General features: G+C 40.1%; 2 protein-coding genes across 2 annotated transcripts; one reads left to right on the forward strand and one right to left on the reverse strand.

Moving 5' to 3' along the window:
* Positions 1-360: 360 nt before the first annotated feature.
* LOC109873272 (sororin) lies at positions 361-7,451 on the reverse strand. The gene is made up of 5 exons (XM_020464911.2): positions 6,879-7,451; positions 2,930-2,997; positions 2,706-2,774; positions 2,085-2,588; positions 361-1,909 (listed from the first exon to the last, which is right to left on the reverse strand). The coding sequence occupies exons 1-5, from the start codon at positions 6,910-6,912 to the stop codon at positions 1,829-1,831; spliced, it is 756 nt and encodes a 251-aa protein (XP_020320500.1). The 5' UTR covers positions 6,913-7,451; the 3' UTR covers positions 361-1,828.
* A 624-nt stretch (positions 7,452-8,075) lies between these two features.
* LOC109872890 (zinc finger protein-like 1) lies at positions 8,076-14,828 on the forward strand. The gene is made up of 8 exons (XM_020464306.2): positions 8,076-8,302; positions 8,546-8,662; positions 10,720-10,831; positions 11,005-11,198; positions 11,434-11,509; positions 11,677-11,871; positions 12,098-12,245; positions 13,656-14,828. The coding sequence occupies exons 2-8, from the start codon at positions 8,561-8,563 to the stop codon at positions 13,840-13,842; spliced, it is 1,014 nt and encodes a 337-aa protein (XP_020319895.1). The 5' UTR covers positions 8,076-8,302; positions 8,546-8,560; the 3' UTR covers positions 13,843-14,828.
* Positions 14,829-18,225: the final 3,397 nt, after the last annotated feature.

The raw sequence follows: 18,225 nt of genomic DNA on the forward strand, positions 1-18,225 counted from the left end.
GGTCAGCTAGTGACATGGTATGGGCAATGTTACATTTTAAAACACTTGTGTCATTTGTGCAACATTCTTGGGGGTTGTAGTTTATTCACAAACTCAATTATTATATTTAAGAACTCATTGTTTATGTTAAGCTTAAACTGAAACTAAAAATATCTCTGAATTTGATCAAATAATGTTGCCCTTTAAGTTATCTATGAATACAATGAAACTGTGTGGACTTCAGTGTTTAGGAGATTGCCTGGTTAATGCCCAGCTTGCTACTGACCTACCTGCACCTACTGTGTCACTGCAATATCCACCATGATATGGACCAATAAAATTGGATTTGACTTGCAATAGCCCATGATAACTAAAAGGAACGGCATTGAGAATTCCATTTAATTCCAATGGCATGACACAAGCAACCACATACCAAGAAACACGATTATTTGCAATGAATGATCATATCTTAATCCCTTATCACCACACCCTGACAGTTAAGTACAGAGGTACACATAAAAACTGCTTCTGGGATGTTTGACACCAGTAATATAGACAATAATTTGTCTCCGGACTGTCTATCTCTGAGGTTATAGCCATACAATACTAGCGTCTGTAGTTGTCCATCGCCCGCAGCCCCTTTCCCTGAATTGATTATCAATTGTGTGATACAGCACAGCCCTCCACTCACAATCAATGGCAGCACTGCACTGATGTGACCCTCCAGCAAAGAGAATGGAAGGTCAAAGCAGTGTGGGGCTGAAACCCAGCCCACAGGTTATATAACTCACAAATCAACAGTTTTCTCCTTCAATTCTAAAGGACAATGTTATTTAGGAGACCTAGAACATTGATACTCAATATAAACAAAATTGATTATTTTTTTTAAATCACTGGCCTGGTAAAATGTTACTTCAAAAAGTATCTTTAAAAGATAAAAATGAATGACTATAATGAGCGTATTATGTAGCACAGTTGTTATCACAAATGCATAGATCAAAGGAAAAAATTAACTTTGTTTCATACAGTAATTATTTGAACTGGAAGAGTTACACAGAATAACAAACTATTTATTATATTCATGATAACGGAACAATTATAAAAAGCAACATTACTTCTTACAGAAAAACGAAACAAAGCAAAGAGATCAACCATATGATAGACTTGAGTCAGTAACGGACATGGTCAGCCAATAAGAACGCGTTTCCAATTGATATGGAGTGGTGATCAGATAATAAAAGTCTTAAATCACTAACATCTAAACTATCATCTATGAGTGGAATAAAGAAACTAATTACATTTACACTAATACAAAAGAAAATAACAGTGATGGAAGAAGCCACAATGAGAGGGTGAGCGCAACCTCCAGGGAACAAAATGTGATAGGTGCTTTGTAAATAATTCTTATAGGTTAAAACACACCTGTAATCCAAAAATGATTGAGCAAATAATTTAAAATATAAAAGGGTGCTCATCAACACAATATGATGTCCCAGTGACCTAATGAAGTTGTCATTTCAAAAAACAAATAACTATTAACATATCAAAGTGACAGGAACATCCTTGAAGCTAGAATTCTTTCTTGAGATACATTGTTGATGATACCAATCTGACATTTCCAACTGATTTTGTTTGTTTGTATTTAAAAAATAAAAAAGTAAATCAACATTTGTCTTGTAAATGAATCCTGTTGGTTTCCCATAGGTGGCATATTCATTCAAATAAAACATTTAACTCTTCTTCACTGTCTTTGTAATTCAATAATGAAATTAAAAACATTAACGTTCTCCAGTATTGGCAACCAGTCTTTCAAGTCACATGTCAAAGTCTTTGTAGATGACCCATGAGTTTATTCCACCAACAATTCAAATCCTTCTGCCTCTTCAAACTCCGCATTCATCTTTGCCGCAAGGTCATCCAGCTCTGCCAGCTGGTTAGGAAGGAAATTGAAAAGTAGATCAACAAAGGGACAAATGCTATAACTTCTTCCACATCTCCATCTTGTAAATAGTGGTAAGCGTTGGTTTTCACATCTTGTTAAGTGGTAAAGTACACTGTAGTCTACTATAGTTTAGTTGTCAACAGTGACGTATGCCCTCACTTACTTTTATTTGAGGAACCTTCTTCCTCCTCCTCTTCTCCTTTACCACAGCGACACCAGGGATATTGAAATCTGGCTCTGAGTCGGGAGCAGCACTGTTGTCCCCTTCCAGCAGGGTGAAGGAGCTGACTCCACAGAGAGACCTGGAGGCTTCAGGGCCCACCCTGAACTTCTCAACCTTGCGGAGAACCTGAGGTGTCTGAAGCTTCTCAAATCCAAACAGGGTCTCCCGACGCTGAGGAGATGGGGAGTACATGGCCTGGTGACTTTCAAATGAAGGGTCCCCTAGGCTTAGGCGGGTATAAGACCTCCGCACCTTTTGTGACCATGCTGAGTCTTCTGGGTTTGCTGCAGCCTGTGGACAGGGTGGTGAGGGGGCCAAGATCGGGGAGAGCATGGTGGCTTTGGGTGTAGGGACCTGGGCAGGTCCTGGGGTACAGATTTGGGACTTCTTAGGACTGCCTTCAATCAATCTTTGTTCATTTTCTGTCTGGTCCTCAGAGGGGACCTGAAACAAAATCAATTGTGCACATATGACTGGGCTAATATGAAATAGCAGAAGGACCAAACATTTAAACTATGCAGCTTATTATGGAAACCGATTTGCTGTGTTCTTTCAACTCACATTGACTTGTGTTTTCCTGGGTGCAATCTTCCTCACAGTGATGCGGCGTTTTACGGCATCTGTAGGAGCCTGTGGATTACAGTAACATAATTTGACAAAATACTGAAATGACTGAAGATGTTTGAGGGTTGCAGTTTGACTATGTCAATAGGTAAATTTAAATGTTACTAGTTCTGAAAGACTGGTGGTGTTTAGTTCTAGCTGCTGACAAAGGTACTACTCACAGAGTTGGGGACATTATCATTTGGAGAGGTCAACCGCATTGACCTCCTTCGTGGCTGGCAGGTAGAATCTGGTATGATAAGACAAAGAATGGCCCAACCATAAACAATTTTACCTAACCGGCAGCTTACAATGGTGTGTGATCTTTGTAGCCAATAGCAACATGACTTGACTGGTAAAGACCCTTGACTGCTAAGGTTGAAGTGACAGTTGTTTTTAGTCTACTGTCAAGATGAGTCCATGTCCAAAGCCATCTGTTGTGAAGATCCAGCTGTATGCTTTAATATGTAAAGACATGGGGAAGATAGGCAACAGTTTGTAACTGTAGCCTGCAATTCAGGGCGTTCCCCCTGCCTACCCTTACCACCTGGGGGAGGACCGTTGCAGAGGGCTGTTCAGTCCAAGGTTCCTGCAGATGCAGTAATGCCCAGATGCAGGGACGCCCTGAATTGCAGGCTTCAGTTGTACCCTTCTCAAGATAAACATCAAAATGATGGAAATAGATAGATGATCTTGCATTGATTTGAGATTGGGGCATATAGCTAGCTTTCTAACTAAGTCTACAAAATAGATAACATTTGACACTCACCTCACCATCATTTAAATCAAAAATGTAAGTTTGATTCAGTGAACCACACATTTGCTAGCTACGGCAAGCACTTCAGAAGAACTTCTCTAAATTACTTATTTAGAGTCGAAGGTGTTAAGGTAACAAAAAATGATTTGATAAAATATTGGACTTTGGCCTTACTACTAAAGCCCATAGAAACGCATTGAATAACACATTCATGGCAAAAAAAGGACAGTATATACACACACACACATATATATATATATACACACTGCTCAAAAAAATAAGGGGAACACTAAAATAACACATCCTAGATCTGAATTAATGAAATATTTTTATTAAATACTTTTTTCTTTACATAGTTGAATGTGCTGACAACAAAACCACACAAAAATGATCAATGGAAATCAAATTTAATCAACCCATGGAGGTCTGGATTTGGAGTCACACTCAAAATTAAAGTGGAAAACCACACTACAGGCTGATCCAACTTTGATGTAATGTCTTTAAAACAAGTCAAAATGAGACTCAGTAGTGTGTGTGGCCTCCACGCGCCTGTATGACCTCCCTACAACGCCTGGGCATGCTCCTGATGAGGTGGCGGATGGTCTCCTGAGGGATCTCCTCCCAGATCTGGACTAAAGCATCTGCCAACTCCTGGACAGTCTGTGGTGCAACGTGGCATGATGTCCCAGATGTGCTCAATTGGATTCAGGTCTGGGGAACGGGCGGGCCAGTCCATAGCATCAATGCCTTCCTCTTGCAGGAACTGCTGACACACTCCAGCCACATGAGGTCCAGCATTGTCTTGCATTAGGAGGAACCCAGGGCCAACCGCACCAGCATATGGTCTCACAAGGGGTCTGAGGATCTCATCTCGGTACCTAATGGCAGTCAGGCTACCTCTGGCGAGCACATGGAGAGCTGTGCGGCCCCCCAAAGAAATGCCACCCCACACCATGACTGACCCATCGCCAAACCGGTCATGCTGGAGGATGTTGCAGGCAGCAGAACGTTCTCCACGGCATCTCCAGACTCTGTAACATGTGCTCAGTGTGAACCTGCTTTCATCTGTGAAGAGCACAGGGCGCCAGTGGCGAATTTGCCAATCTTGGTGTTCTCTGGCAAATGCCAAACGTCCTGCACGGTGTTGGGCTGTAAGCACAACCCCCACCTGTGGACGTCGGGCCCTCATACCACCCTCATGGAGTCTTTTTCTGACCGTTGAAGCAGACACATGCACATTTGTGGCCTGCTGGAGGTCATTTTGCAGGGCTCTGGCAGTGCTCCTCCTGCTCCTCCTTGCACAAAGGCAGAGGTAGCGGTCCTGCTACTGGGTTGTTGCCCTCCTACGGCCTCCTCCACGTCTCCTGATGTACTGGCCTGTCTCCTGGTAGCGCCTCCATGTTCTGGACACTACGCTGACAGACACTAAAAACCTTCTTGCCACAGCTCGCATTGATGTGCCATCCTGGATGAGCTGCACTACCTGAGCCACTTGCGTGGGTTGTAGACTCCATCTCATGCTACCACTAGAGTGAAAGCACCGCCGCATTCAAAAGTGACCAAAACATCAGCCATAGGAACTGAGAAGTGGTCTGTGGTCACCACCTGCAGAACCACTCCTTTATTGGGGGTATTCTTGCTAATTGCCTATAATTTCCACCTGTTGTCTATTCCATTTGCACAACAGCATGTGAAATGTATTGTCAATCAGTGTTGCTTCCTAAGTGGACAGTTTGATTTCACAGAAGTGTGATTGACTTGGAGTTACATTGTGTTGTTTAAGTGTTCCCTTTATTTTTTTGAGCAGTATATATATACACACACACACACACACACACAGTACCAGTCAAAGTTTGGACACACCTACTAATTCAAGGGTTTTTCTTTATTTTCACATTGTAGCATAATAGTGAAGACATCAAAACTATTAAATAACACACATGGAATCATGTAGTAACCAAACAAGTGTTAAAAATAACATAAAATACATTTGAGATTCTTCAAAGTAGCCACCATTTGCCTTGACAGCTTTGCACACTTGGCATTCTCTCAACCAGCTTCACCTGGAATGCTTTTCCAACAGTCCTGAAGGAGTTCCCACATATGTTGAGCACTTGTTGGCTGCTGTTCCTTCACTCTGCGGTCCAACTCATCCCAAACCATCTCAATTGGGTTGAGGTCAGGTGATTGTGGAGGCCAGGTCATCTGATGCAGCACTCCATCACTCTACTTCTTGGTCAAATAGCCCTTACACAGCCTGGAGGTTTGTTTTGGGTCATTGTCCTGTTGAAAAACAAATGACAGTCCCACTAAGCCCAAACCAGATGGGATGGCGTATCGCTGCTGAATGCTGTGGTAACCATGTTGGTTAAGTGTGCCTTGAATTCTAAATAAAATCACAGACAGTGTCACCAGCAAAGCACCCCCACACCACCTCCTCCATGCTTCACGGTGGGAACCACACATACGTAGATCATCCATTCACCTACTCTACGTCTTCCAAAGACACGGCAGTTGGAACCAAAAATCGCAAATTTGGACTCATCAGACCAAAAGGACAGATTTCCACCGGTCTAATGTCCATTGCTCGTGTTTCTTGGCCCAAGCAAGTCTCTTCAACCATAAAGGCCTGATTCACGCAGCCTCTGCTTTACAGTTGATGTTGAGATGTGTCTGTTACTTGAACTCTGAAGCATCTATTCGGGCTGCAATAACTCTAATGAACTTATCCTCTGCAGCAGAGGTAACTCTGGGTCTTCCTTTCCAGTGGAGGTACTGATGAGAGCCAGTTTCATCATAGCGCTTGATGGTTTCTGCAACTGCACTTGAAGAAACCTTTAAAGTTCTTGACATTTTCCACATTGACTGGCCTTCATGACTTAATGTAATGATGGACTGTCAATTGTCTTTGCTTATTTGAACGGTAGCCTAGTGGTTAGAGCGTTGGACTAGTAACCGAAAGGTTGCTAGATTGAATCCCTGAGCTGACAAGGTAAAAATCTGTTGTTCTGCCCCTGAACAAGGCAGTTAACCCACTGTTCCTAGGCCGTCATTGAAAATAAGAATTTGTTCTTAACTGACTTGCCTAGTTAAATAAAGGTAAAAAAAAAAAATCTATACAAATAGGGCTATCTTCTGTATACCACCCCTACCTTGTCACAACACAACTGATTAAATCATACGAATTAAGGAAATACATTCCACAAATTCACTTTTAACAAGGCACACCTGTTAATTGAAATGCATTCCAGGTAAAAGGATGCCAAAAGTGTGCAAAGCTGTCAAGGCAAAGGGTGGATACTTTGAAGAATCCCGAGGCACATTTTCGGATATAGCGGGTGTGAAATAAAGAACAAAATAACACAAATACTGACCAGCCAAAACGGGTTGTGGTGTCTCGTTGGTCATCCTTGCCGCCTATCCAGCTTGATTTACCAATATAAAATCAGTAGCTAACAAGCTAGCTTACGAAATGAGAAGACAATTGTATAGTTAACAAATAAATATAAAAAGCTAACTAGACCCCTAATAACTAATGCAAAACCGATGTAATGCAATATTGCGAGTGGATAACTTGCTAGCTAGATAACTACTGTAGTAGTTAACTTTGCTTGATCTCCCTAGCTGAAGTCCTACTCGTTTCAAAATTGCCCGCCTGGAAGTACCGAAGTGCTAGATTGCCACTTCCTGTCCGTTGTTTACGTCGTTCTCTACAACCATTTACTTCAGTACTGCACAGGTACTACATTAACGATAAATGTGCGATTCCAGCTAAACTATGATAAACTCCAGAATAGTAGGCGGAAACACAGGGCTAGATCAAATAAATAGATTAACACTCCAGTATACACCTTTCATTTTGTTGCAACCGCCAAATACAAATTTAATGAAGACAACCTACGATAAACACAGATAGAAACATTTGCCAGAGATTTCACCGGATGTATACGTTTGAAGCATCTGGTGGGCGTTTCTACTCACTACCGAATATGGTGATGACAAGAAGCCCAGTGGGAAAGGATGGAGCGAGATGGATTTGGACGATATTATGCAAGTTTTCTAATGATGCTAATAATACCGTTTTCTATTCTCAAAACAATAATTGTATTTTCCCAAAACTAAAACCTGTTACGAACAGAGTGGACTAAGTTTTGTAGATTTGACCCTTTGCAAAGTTTTAAAAAATTGCGTTGTTTAGGAGTGCAAGGGCGAAATGAGTTAATACACACGTGCACGTCATAGAGTAGGCGAAAATATGCAGCTACGTGCTAGAACGCGCCAATAGTATTATTATGAACAAAACAAATACAAAAATAGAAATATACAAACAAAGAGTACATCACCTAACAGACAGGAGTATTACATATCGAGATACATTTTCAATTTGTCAAAACCTTTTATGGTACGTAACGTTATTGCTTTTTTGTTTTCACACTTATTGATAATTTCAAAATAATACTTAAATTCTATCTTGAACAATGTGAAGAGGGGTTTGTTTTCCACCCACTTAAAATGAAAAAAAATACGATAAAATCTGATCGTTGATCTGCTCTCGCCAAACCAATTTTAACCTGACAACCTCAATTAAAAACTGCACAAACTAATCTTGGACCAGCTGTGCCGTGCTCACGTGACATCATTTTTCTGCGACTACCGGAAGAGACGTGGCAAAATGTCAGCGTCTGAAAACGTTCACATTTTCTAGATTTAGCTGACCAAGTATGTAGAGCGGAACATCAGTATTTTTACAACCCTTCCTTCATACGAAAAAGCATCGAGGAGAAAGCTTGTGTAACAGGTAAGGTTGAGATCATTTATAATTAAGGCCACCCGAAACAAATCTGATGCTAGGGAACTAGCAATTATCTATCAATACACGAAAGCAGTGTCTTACACACCCATATGTAATCATCAAACTTCATTTGATCCATGAGTAGATTTGACTGGGATATCAGAACATTGCTTAGATAATACCCATAACTATGATGTTGTTGCTGAAGCTTGTTTTGGTGGTCACTTGTGTCTGAATCTGTGTGTACAGTACTACAGACAGACCATGGGTCTGTGCAAGTGTCCTAAGAGGAAGGTGACCAACCTGTTCTGCTTTGAACATCGGGTGAATGTTTGTGAGCATTGCCTGGTCTCCAACCACAACAAGGTCAGTGGATGGACTGCTCTGAATATTAATGTAATGTGAAATTAAATATAGGTCGTTAATAACAATAAAACGTCACAATATGGTGCAGCGCGTTCGATTTGGCTGCTGGGGGGAAAGGAGAATTCCAACTCTGCTAAAACCATTGAGAACTACGTCCCGTTTTCAAGGAATTGTTAAATAACTATTTGTTTTTCATATCAACTCTTGAAGAGCATAATCAGAACTACACATTTCCGGTTATTCCACGTGTAACTATCATCAGAGTAATGCAGCAAGTAACTGCATTCGTTTCATGATCAGTAAACATCAATTATCATGTAATTTCAGATGTGTGAGGGTAGCCAATCCGATTGGCATGTAGCTAGCTAGCCCTTGATCGTGACTCGCGGTTCCATTACATTACACATTGGACGAAGGTGTCTTCTGTACCGGGGAATGTTGTTAAGATCCTCAACACTCGTTCTGAACATTACAATGTATCGCTTGCGGTACAGTTTTGGAAGCATAAGGAACTTATCTATCATATCAGCGAGAAATAATGTAATTTAAAAATATATATCAAAAATACCTTTTTTATAGGGTTAGTGTTCCCACATGGCCTTATCGCCACGTTATTACAGCGCATGTTTACGGAAGTTGGAGGGACCACATGTGCTACCTAGCATGCTCCGAACACCTGTGTGTAACGGAGGAATGCCACCAGAAACGTTTTGTCACTGAAAATTATTGTTGGCTGCAACTCTGATAAAGCCTGTTAAAACACTGTACAGTAAGTATATATTTAGCATTTGTGAAATTATTTTGATGTGACATGAAAGTAAAATGCTTTATGTTATTAGAACCTTATCGCAATTGAGAATCGATTCACTTGTTGATTGAGTTTGTGGCTGCCTGAGCCAGTCCACCTCTGGAAATAACATATACTATCCATGGACCTTAAGGAGAAACGATCGGCTTCTTAATAGTATATCTTGGGCTAGCTAAACAAACGTGTCATTTAGCTCGCTTCATCAGAGATTGTCCTTTTGGAAAGGGCTTGACATCAGCAAGTCCTCGTCCTGGTAAAGTTGTCAGTCGGACTTCTGTCATCACCACTATAGATGGCAAGAAAATCAAACAATATTTGGATATAAGTTAGCCATCTAATTTATCCCCTGAAAGTTAGTTTATATTGACGTGATATGTTATTAGCTAGCTAGTTAATTTGACGTGATCCATCAATCAATGTAGCCTATCATGTCTGTCAGCAGTAAAAAGTACATTAGCTAGGTCTACTTACCACTAGCAATGTTTAGCCAACTGTACAAAGTTTATACTGGTAGCTTGCAAAGTAAACATTATCAGTTAACTGTACATCGGGAAATGCCCCTTCTGCTACTTGATTAGGCAGAGCCCTCAAATGATGGGAAATTAACCTAAAAAAAAAACACTCATACTTGTCAGGAACAGTTCACTTTTATTTTATATCACTCAAATTTCCAATTCATGGTGGCCAATATTGAGAGAGATATATATATCTTGAGGCTACCCTCACATATTTGAAATTACATGATCAAATTGTTTACTGAAAAGCATGCAGTTTACTTGCTGTATAACTCTGATAGCGCTAAATGTGCACAGTTGTTTTGCATGTAATAATCTGACATTTGTAGTTCTGATTATACTCTTCAAGAGGTGATGATATTATGACCAAACAGTTAATATTTATTTAACAATCCCTTGAAAACCGCATTGCGTTAGTGTTGGAGGTACGGGCGAAAGCTGCCAGCAGGCAGAACCATGTGCAAACCGTCATACTGAAGGTCGGACTGGTAACAGTTCTTTGTGGATATATTGTGGATTACCTCTGACATAAGGACAAAATCATTGCCAACAGGTAAAGTAAGTCCAGAAGTGTGTTACACATTCTGACTTGTAATGGGACTATTTGGAAATGTTGAGCTTACATGTTAGAGACGAGAGTGTAAGTCTTCCACTCTCAGATTCTAAAAGGGACTAATAGTAGCTGTCTTTGCCACTAAACTATGAAGTATTTTTCTCTCCATTCTGATTACCAGTGTATAGTGCAGTCCTACCTCCAGTGGCTTCAGGATAGTGATTACAGCCCTAACTGTCGACTGTGTAATAACCCACTGATCTCCCAGGATACTGTCAGATTGGTCTGCTATGGTAAGATTGTCAACATCTTCGATTTGTTATCCTTTGTGCTCTTATTGAATTTGGTATAGTCGTGTTATTTTTTGAGAGTAACTCTCCATATTATTATTGTTGTTGCTTGATATTACTGCTCTGTGGAATTTGCACAAACCCACCTGGATCATTGCCCTTTCTCTCTATCCAAGATGTATTCCACTGGGCCTGTCTTCATGACCTGGCAGCCCGGTTGCCCCTACACACTGCTCCTGCAGGATACCAGTGCCCCAGCTGCCAGGGTCCAGTGTTTCCCCCCTCCAACCTGGCCAGCCCAATAGCTGACATGCTGAGGGAACAGCTCTCCTTAGTCAACTGGGCAAGAGCTGGACTAGGCCTACCTCTGGTGAGGAATAGGGTTGGGCTGGGTCACACAAGAGGTTAGAGAAATTGAATAGTGATGGTGACCGGGATATACTGTTTGAGATGCTGGGTACCGACATTAAATTGTGTATGATATTAGTGTAAAATATTTTTAAGGATTAAAATATGTTTTAGGACCCATAAATCAAGTGTTTCTTTCAGCGAGATGGCAAGTATTTTGTGACAATTCAAATCTAACATACTCTCTCCACTGCAAGATTGATGAACCTGTAGAAGCTATTCAAGACAGCACACAGGATGTCACTGATTATGCTGACTGGTCCACATTTGATGGTGAGTCATTGTCTCTTGGTTGTTACTGCCTAGTTGGTCTGTAATAACGGGAGCCTGTATTGCAGCTGAATCCCTGCATCATGACATAATGCTAAGCTAAATGTTCGATTTGTTTGTTCGAATCAGAAAGGTTACTGTAACATTTACCTTCTCCCCCACTGTGCTAGCCCCAGGATTGGAGACCACTGAAGCTTACCCCACCCACTCCTACACCCCCAGCCCGGCCCCTACTCTAGTTCCACCTCCAGTACAGGAAGATCATGGAAATCTCGACAACAACGGGGGGATGGTAGCACAAGAACAACACTCTGGGGTCAACATGATCACTGCAACCTCCAGTGACACAATCACCCTACACACAGGTAAAGGACTATGAATGTTACTCTGGTTTGCAGGAACTGTACTAATCCAAAATTTTACTAACCACACAGTGTTGTCATGCCATACAGGCTAGTCCAAACCGTAGCCTCAAATCTAATCTTAGTTCATGTCATTTTTGCTAACGCATCTGATATTCTTCACGTAGATGCATGTGTATAATGTATCCTCATATTTGGTTATTCATTTGATGTTTATTTTTGCTTCCAGCATCAACCCCAAGGAAAGTCTATGACACACGGGACTCTGGTCCCAGCTCTAGTTACAGCGCTGGACACAGCTCTGTGACACAGATCGACTTTGACGACGACAAGTACCGGCGACGACCAGCACTCAGCTGGTTTGCACAGATTCTCAAGTCAGTAATTTAATTATGTTACTAGTTCATTAACGTAGGTGCTATTCATGTAGTTATTGCACAGCAAGTACACCTTTCTGATCAAACTACATTACATATGGACAACAGTACTTTTTATTGAACCATTATTTAACATACTTAAAGGAGAAGTTGTATTTTTTTTTTTTTAGTTTTATTTTTTACAACCAAATCAAATTTTATGTATATGGAATGTTGTAGAAGGGTCCAAGACATCTTTTTTGTGATTTCACTTGTTTTCGATATACTCACCCCAAACAGCAATCATTTTCCTCGTTGTGTAATATGGGGGCCAAAGGCTCCGAAAACACCCAAATACATATTTTTAGAAACAACAAAGCTCTCAGTATAGCGATGCAGGTCTTTAGATGCTGTACACATGAAACTGTCATTCCGAACTTTCTCTGCAACGTTTTATTCCCTTTTGTGCGACTCGAGCTGTTTCATTCTCCATGTAGCCTGCTGCTACAGGTTGCTGCTACAGGTTGCTGCTACAGGTTGCTGCTACAGGTTGCTGCTACAGGTTGCTGCTACAGGTTGCTGCTACAGGTTGCTGCTACAGGTTGCTGCTACAGGTTGCTGCTACAGGTTGCTGCTACAGGTTGCTGCTACAGGTTGCTGCTACAGGTTGCTGCTACAGGTTGCTGCTACAGGTTGCTGCTACAGGTTGCTGCTACAGGTTGCTGCTACAGGTTGCTGCTACAGGTTGCTGCTACAGGTTGCTGCTACAGGTTGCTGCCAAAATAAAAGAAACACCAACATAGTGGTTTTAATAGGGTGTTGGACCACTAGGAGCCGCCAGAACAGCGTCAGTGCACCGTGGCATAGATTCTGGAAGTGTCTGGAACTTCCTGTGTGGAGTCACCCTATGTTTTCAATATACTGTACTTTGTATTCCTCATTTACTTAAGTGTTTATTTGATTCTTTATTTTTGGCAGTTACCTGTAGAGAGGGTCGCAACAAAATTGAATATAACATTGCAGATTAAGTTCGGAATGACACAATTTCATGTGTACAGCATCTAAAGACCTGCATTGCTATAGTGAGAGGTATGCCATTTCTGAAATGATGTATTTGGGTGTTTTTAGAGCATTTGTTCATGGTTTTTCCTGGGCCCCCATTATACACAACGAGGATCAGGAATTGATTTGCTGTTTGGGGTAGGTTTCTCAAAAACAAAGTGAAATCCCCCAAAAAGATGTCTGGACTCTTCTATAACAACATTCCATTTACATCAAAAACAGAGATTTGGTCGTTAATTTTTTAAATACATTTTTAAAAATGTTTCCTTGTAACTTACATTTTATAGATCTGATTTATCAGTTACTGTCTCCAAAGGTGGAGTCCCATTTCTCTAAACTCTGAAGATATAAATGAATTTGTGTTCTCAGAAACCGGACGGGTTCAAAGAGGACAGGCCTGTCCTGGAAACAGAGGGTCTTCATGCTCCTTCTGGTTGGAGTTCTGGGATTCTTTACCTTGATTATCATTATGGCTAAACTGGGCCGTGCTTCAGCTGACTCCGACCCCAACTTAGACCCCCTACTAAACCCCAACATCCGAGTGGGCAAAAACTGACCAGCACCCAACTCCATGTCCTGGTGAGTGTTGAACATGGGGCCGATCTAAGTCCATCTAAGATGGTGGGACCAGTAGAGGCAGAGAGGCACCTTCTCTCTCGGATATGAAAGAAGAGGACAGGATGATGCGTTTTTGCCCTGCAAATGATAACAACCTTATACCCTTTCCCCTCTTTGGGATAGGCAGGTGCAAATTTCCTATTCATCTACTACTAAGAACTAATGGGCTATATAACGTGTGTGTGTGTGTGTGTGTGTGTGTGTGTGTGTGAACACATTCAATTATTTACATTGCTTTTAGAGATGTATGTAAAATTAATATATTTTGACCCACTGTACATTAAAGTAACTGTCCAGTGAAAATCTCACTAAGTTCATACTCTATTTAACTTTTACCCAAATAATGTTGTTGACTCATCCTATACTCATATTTGTGGCCAAAGCATAAATTGTAATTTTTAATCCAACACAAACTGAACTCAAACAGGCCGTTTAAAAAATGCTAGCTATTTACTCATAGAGGACGATGTCATCCTTAGGATGAGCTGGTCAATCAGCGCTTTACACACATTAATATTTTTTAAACCTAATTACCTCTTTTTTGGGGGGGGAAGGAAGGAACTATTTCACTCCTATTGTAATTAGTTCTAGATCATATTTAATATAAATCTGGGAACACTGGACAGTTACTTTGAAATGAGATTGCAGTGATGGTAATAAAGGTGATGGGAAAACAGAAATGCTGTTCTATTAGATATGGCTTGTTGCAACATCTGCTAAAAAGGTATTTTTGGAGTGGGCATCAATAACAGTTGTTCAAGTTACTTGAGTGAGTGTGAGGTTTGTGTTGAACTGGAAGATTGCTGTGTCTGACATGCACATACTGTTTTTGAATGTTGATTAAATCTTAAAGAATGTAAATATAGAAATTGAATGAATTACGGTGAATTTTGTGTTGAACTGGAATAAATGATTCTAACCGATTTTTGTCTCCCAAATTCTGAATGCAATATAAGTTGTAATCTTTGGACAAAGAAAATGTAGAACAGATAGTCTGAGGATATTAAAATTGAGTGGTTGTTAACCCAAGGGACATTGTTCATCTTAGTATAGCATTAAAATAACATTGTGTTCTGAAATCCACAAGTGCCCTGTGCCCCAACCTGGTCTGAGTACATTGTCCTATTCTGTATGTAAATCCGAGAAACTCCATTTTACCAAGTTATGTTTCATATGGTATGTATTAATCTGTGGATGTCCATCACCCATTTCATGACATGTTACGAATTTGATAAACGTATGATATGTTATGAAATCTAGCTAGGTGGCTAACATTAGCTAGGCCTGGGGTTAAGGTGAGGGTTAAATAACATGCTAAGTAGTTGTAAATTTGCTAAAATTCTAAAGTTATCCATGATGAGATTTGAAATCGCACCCATCCACCACGACCAACCACCCTACTTTCAATTATGCCTTAAGTAATCATCTGTCTTACGTAACTATACCATACTAAACGTATCATATTATTTTCAGGGTTGCGGATTTACATTCGCTATGTTACATATAGTTTGAGACCAGGCTGTGTGCTCAGACACTATGTTTGACAGAGTGGTCTACTTTCAAAGATCCGTAACTTGCTTCTCTTGAGTTTGAAGTGTTACTAAAGGTGTCTGCGCATTGCTGTGGTTCAAATTTGGTTGTATATTTGGACATTCTTTGACCATTTTTAACTTGCCATTTACCAAAACAAAATGTGTTCGTGGGTAGGTGTGTTGCTAGGACCTCTCTTTTGAAATCATTGTGTTTGAGAAGTCCCATTTTATGTATTTAAATCAAATGTCTACAGTACACCAATATCAATTTGCTGTTCTTATCTTTGCACTTTTGTGAAAAATTACATACTTGGAAAAATGTCTCTTGCTGATGCTTACTCTGCAGAAGACAGTTCTGTCAATGTAAGAAGCTTTTTTTACATTTATTTTGGAGTAATGTCCTTTTTGATAAAGCTGACTTTATCCCTTTTTGATAAAGCTGACTTTATCCCTTTTTGATAAAGCTGACTTTATCCCTTTTTGATAAAGCTGACTTTATCCCTTTTTGATAAAGCTGACTTGATAAAGCTGACAACCCCAATTTTGTTTTGCTTTTCACATTTCTCAATTAAATTATACTCTTTGTAAAGACTTAACTGTTTGAAATGATCTATGAACATGTCATATTGTTACTTCACATCAGTTTTTAAAAGAACTGAATGGTTTGACATATCATTATCTGAGGATGGAAAGTTGCTGACTCATGCAAGTGTTCTGTTTCTTGAGGGGAATGTGATTAATGTATTGGTATCTTAACTGCTCTGTACAAAACAGTTCATCTGCTAATATTGTGGAATATAAAATTACTTGCTTGATATGTTTTCCAGTTTCTTGAAATACTTTTTCTATGTGATAACTGAAATGGTCTATTCATTCCTTTTAGTAGATCAAGAGAAACTGACACGGGTGAGTGCCTACATTTCCATACTTATTCATACTGCTCCCCTGGTGGGAATCAAACCCACAACCCAAGCATTGCAAGTGCCATGCTCTACCAACTGAGCCACATCATCACAAACCACTTGCTATCTCAATGTACTCAATTATATTGGTCATTTGTTTTTCTATTCGTGGTGATGAAAAGCCTACAGGTATGAACTTAGATGACTGGCCTATGTACTACAGTAATGTACATTAAGTGGTTTGTAAGGATGGTCAGTTAATTTCCATGTTATTTGATCAAGAAAAATGTTTTGTGTCTTTGCCCATAACTTTGCACCTTTTGGATGTAAATGTTTGAGGACAGGGTTTTGTTCTTGCTGGATTCAATTAGAACGACAATCACAGAGAAAGGGACAAGGCAACAACTCTTAATTCCAACTATTGAATCCTACAAGATACTGTTCTTAATTATTCAACTTTTTTTTGCCGAAGCAGATATGGTGAATAAATGTTTTTGCCCGCACTACATCGGTCTGCTAATTGAGCATTCTTGAGTGCTCAACTAGTAAAGGGCCAATGCACAACTTTAGGTTTTTTTTGTGTATTTTTGTTGTAGTTGTATTAATCTTTATTTATTTTTAAATTTAGGGGGTGATGCAGCACCCCTACTTCCCGTGGCTATGGTGCCTAGTGAAAATCTACACACCCTTTGCAGTCTTTTTTTCCTACTGATCTACACAACATACTCCACATTTTGAAAGTGAAAGAATTTTTATAGAAAACGTACGAAAAAAATATAAATAAGATTGTCTTCACACCCCAGAGTTAATACTTGGTGGAAGCACCTTTGACAACCATTACAGCTGTAAATAATTTTGAATAATATTCTACCAACATATCCATTGTTTTTGTCAAAATTGCTCAAGTGCTGTACATTTGGTTGGGAATCATTGATGGGCAGCAATATTCAAACTGCAACTAGACCACTCAAGAATGCTCAACACCTCTTGGAAAGCCATTCTGGTGTGTCTTTTGGTCGGAAAATGTGTCTAATTGCCCAACTGAAAAATAACTATCCCAGGGATAGGCTTTCAGAAGACTGGCGGGTTTTTTGAGGAATGTTTACATGCGTAGATGCAGTTGTTTGCGGGGCAGCAGAATTTTTGTTGTTGTTGCATTATGTAGTGTTTCCACTACTTCCGAATTCGCCAGACAAAGTTCCACCCCATTCATTTTCAACGAGAACACACGGAGCAACGTGCAGGAGGTTGTGGGAAGGTGAGCAGCTCGAACCGTGCTATGGGAGCAAACTGAATAAGTTCAGCACTGCTTTACTTTATGCAAATTGCAGGTGGCTGCCGTTAACCAATTAGGTGAGGAGCAGATGTTTGCTTGAAGATCTTCGGTTCATGAAACTGATTTTTCCTTGTTAAAATACAGAGACAAAATCATAAGGTCAATGGCATGGAGGAAGATTGCAGAGATTGTTGGTTTTGATGGTGGGTGAAAAGAGATTTTCACAACAGTATATGCTTGTGCTGCTAGCTACTGTAGCTATGAACATTTATTTATTTAACCTTTATTTAACTAGGCAAGTCAGTTAAGAACATATTCTTATTTACGATGAAGGCCTACATCAAGCAACCTAAACCTCAAAATTGTGATCAAAGCCACCGTTTATGTAAATGAGCTGAGTAAGTTAAATTATGAAATCTGCCCACCAAAGGTTAGAAATCACCAGTAACACGCATTATAACATTGTAAATGATACATTAAGGGCCTCTGCCAAATGAGCAGCTACAAAATGAGCAGCAACGCTCCTCTGGGTGTAAACTCTCGATTTATAAACTAAAACTGCTCCTGAGTAGAATGGACCCTTTTACTGTGACACAACGTACATACAATTG

This window comes from Oncorhynchus kisutch, linkage group LG28 (genome assembly GCF_002021735.2).
Source record: "Oncorhynchus kisutch isolate 150728-3 linkage group LG28, Okis_V2, whole genome shotgun sequence".
Classification (NCBI taxonomy): domain Eukaryota; kingdom Metazoa; phylum Chordata; class Actinopteri; order Salmoniformes; family Salmonidae; genus Oncorhynchus; species Oncorhynchus kisutch.

Bases quoted from the DNA above. Each gene is read 5' to 3' on its own strand.
- LOC109873272 (XM_020464911.2), bottom strand. From the start codon at position 6,912: ATGACCAACGAGACACCACAACCCGTTTTGGCTG. The intron at 2,775-2,929 runs GTGAGTAGTACC...TGTAATCCACAG, and splicing joins ATGATAATGTCCCCAACTCT to GCTCCTACAGATGCCGTAAA. The intron at 2,589-2,705 runs GTGAGTTGAAAG...ATTTTGTTTCAG, and splicing joins CCAGGAAAACACAAGTCAAT to GTCCCCTCTGAGGACCAGAC.
- LOC109872890 (XM_020464306.2), top strand. From the start codon at position 8,561: ATGGGTCTGTGCAAGTGTCCTAAGAGGAAGGTGACCAACCTGTTCTGC. The intron at 11,199-11,433 runs GTGAGGAATAGG...CTCCACTGCAAG, and splicing joins CTGGACTAGGCCTACCTCTG to ATTGATGAACCTGTAGAAGC. The intron at 12,246-13,655 runs GTCAGTAATTTA...TTGTGTTCTCAG, and splicing joins TGGTTTGCACAGATTCTCAA to AAACCGGACGGGTTCAAAGA.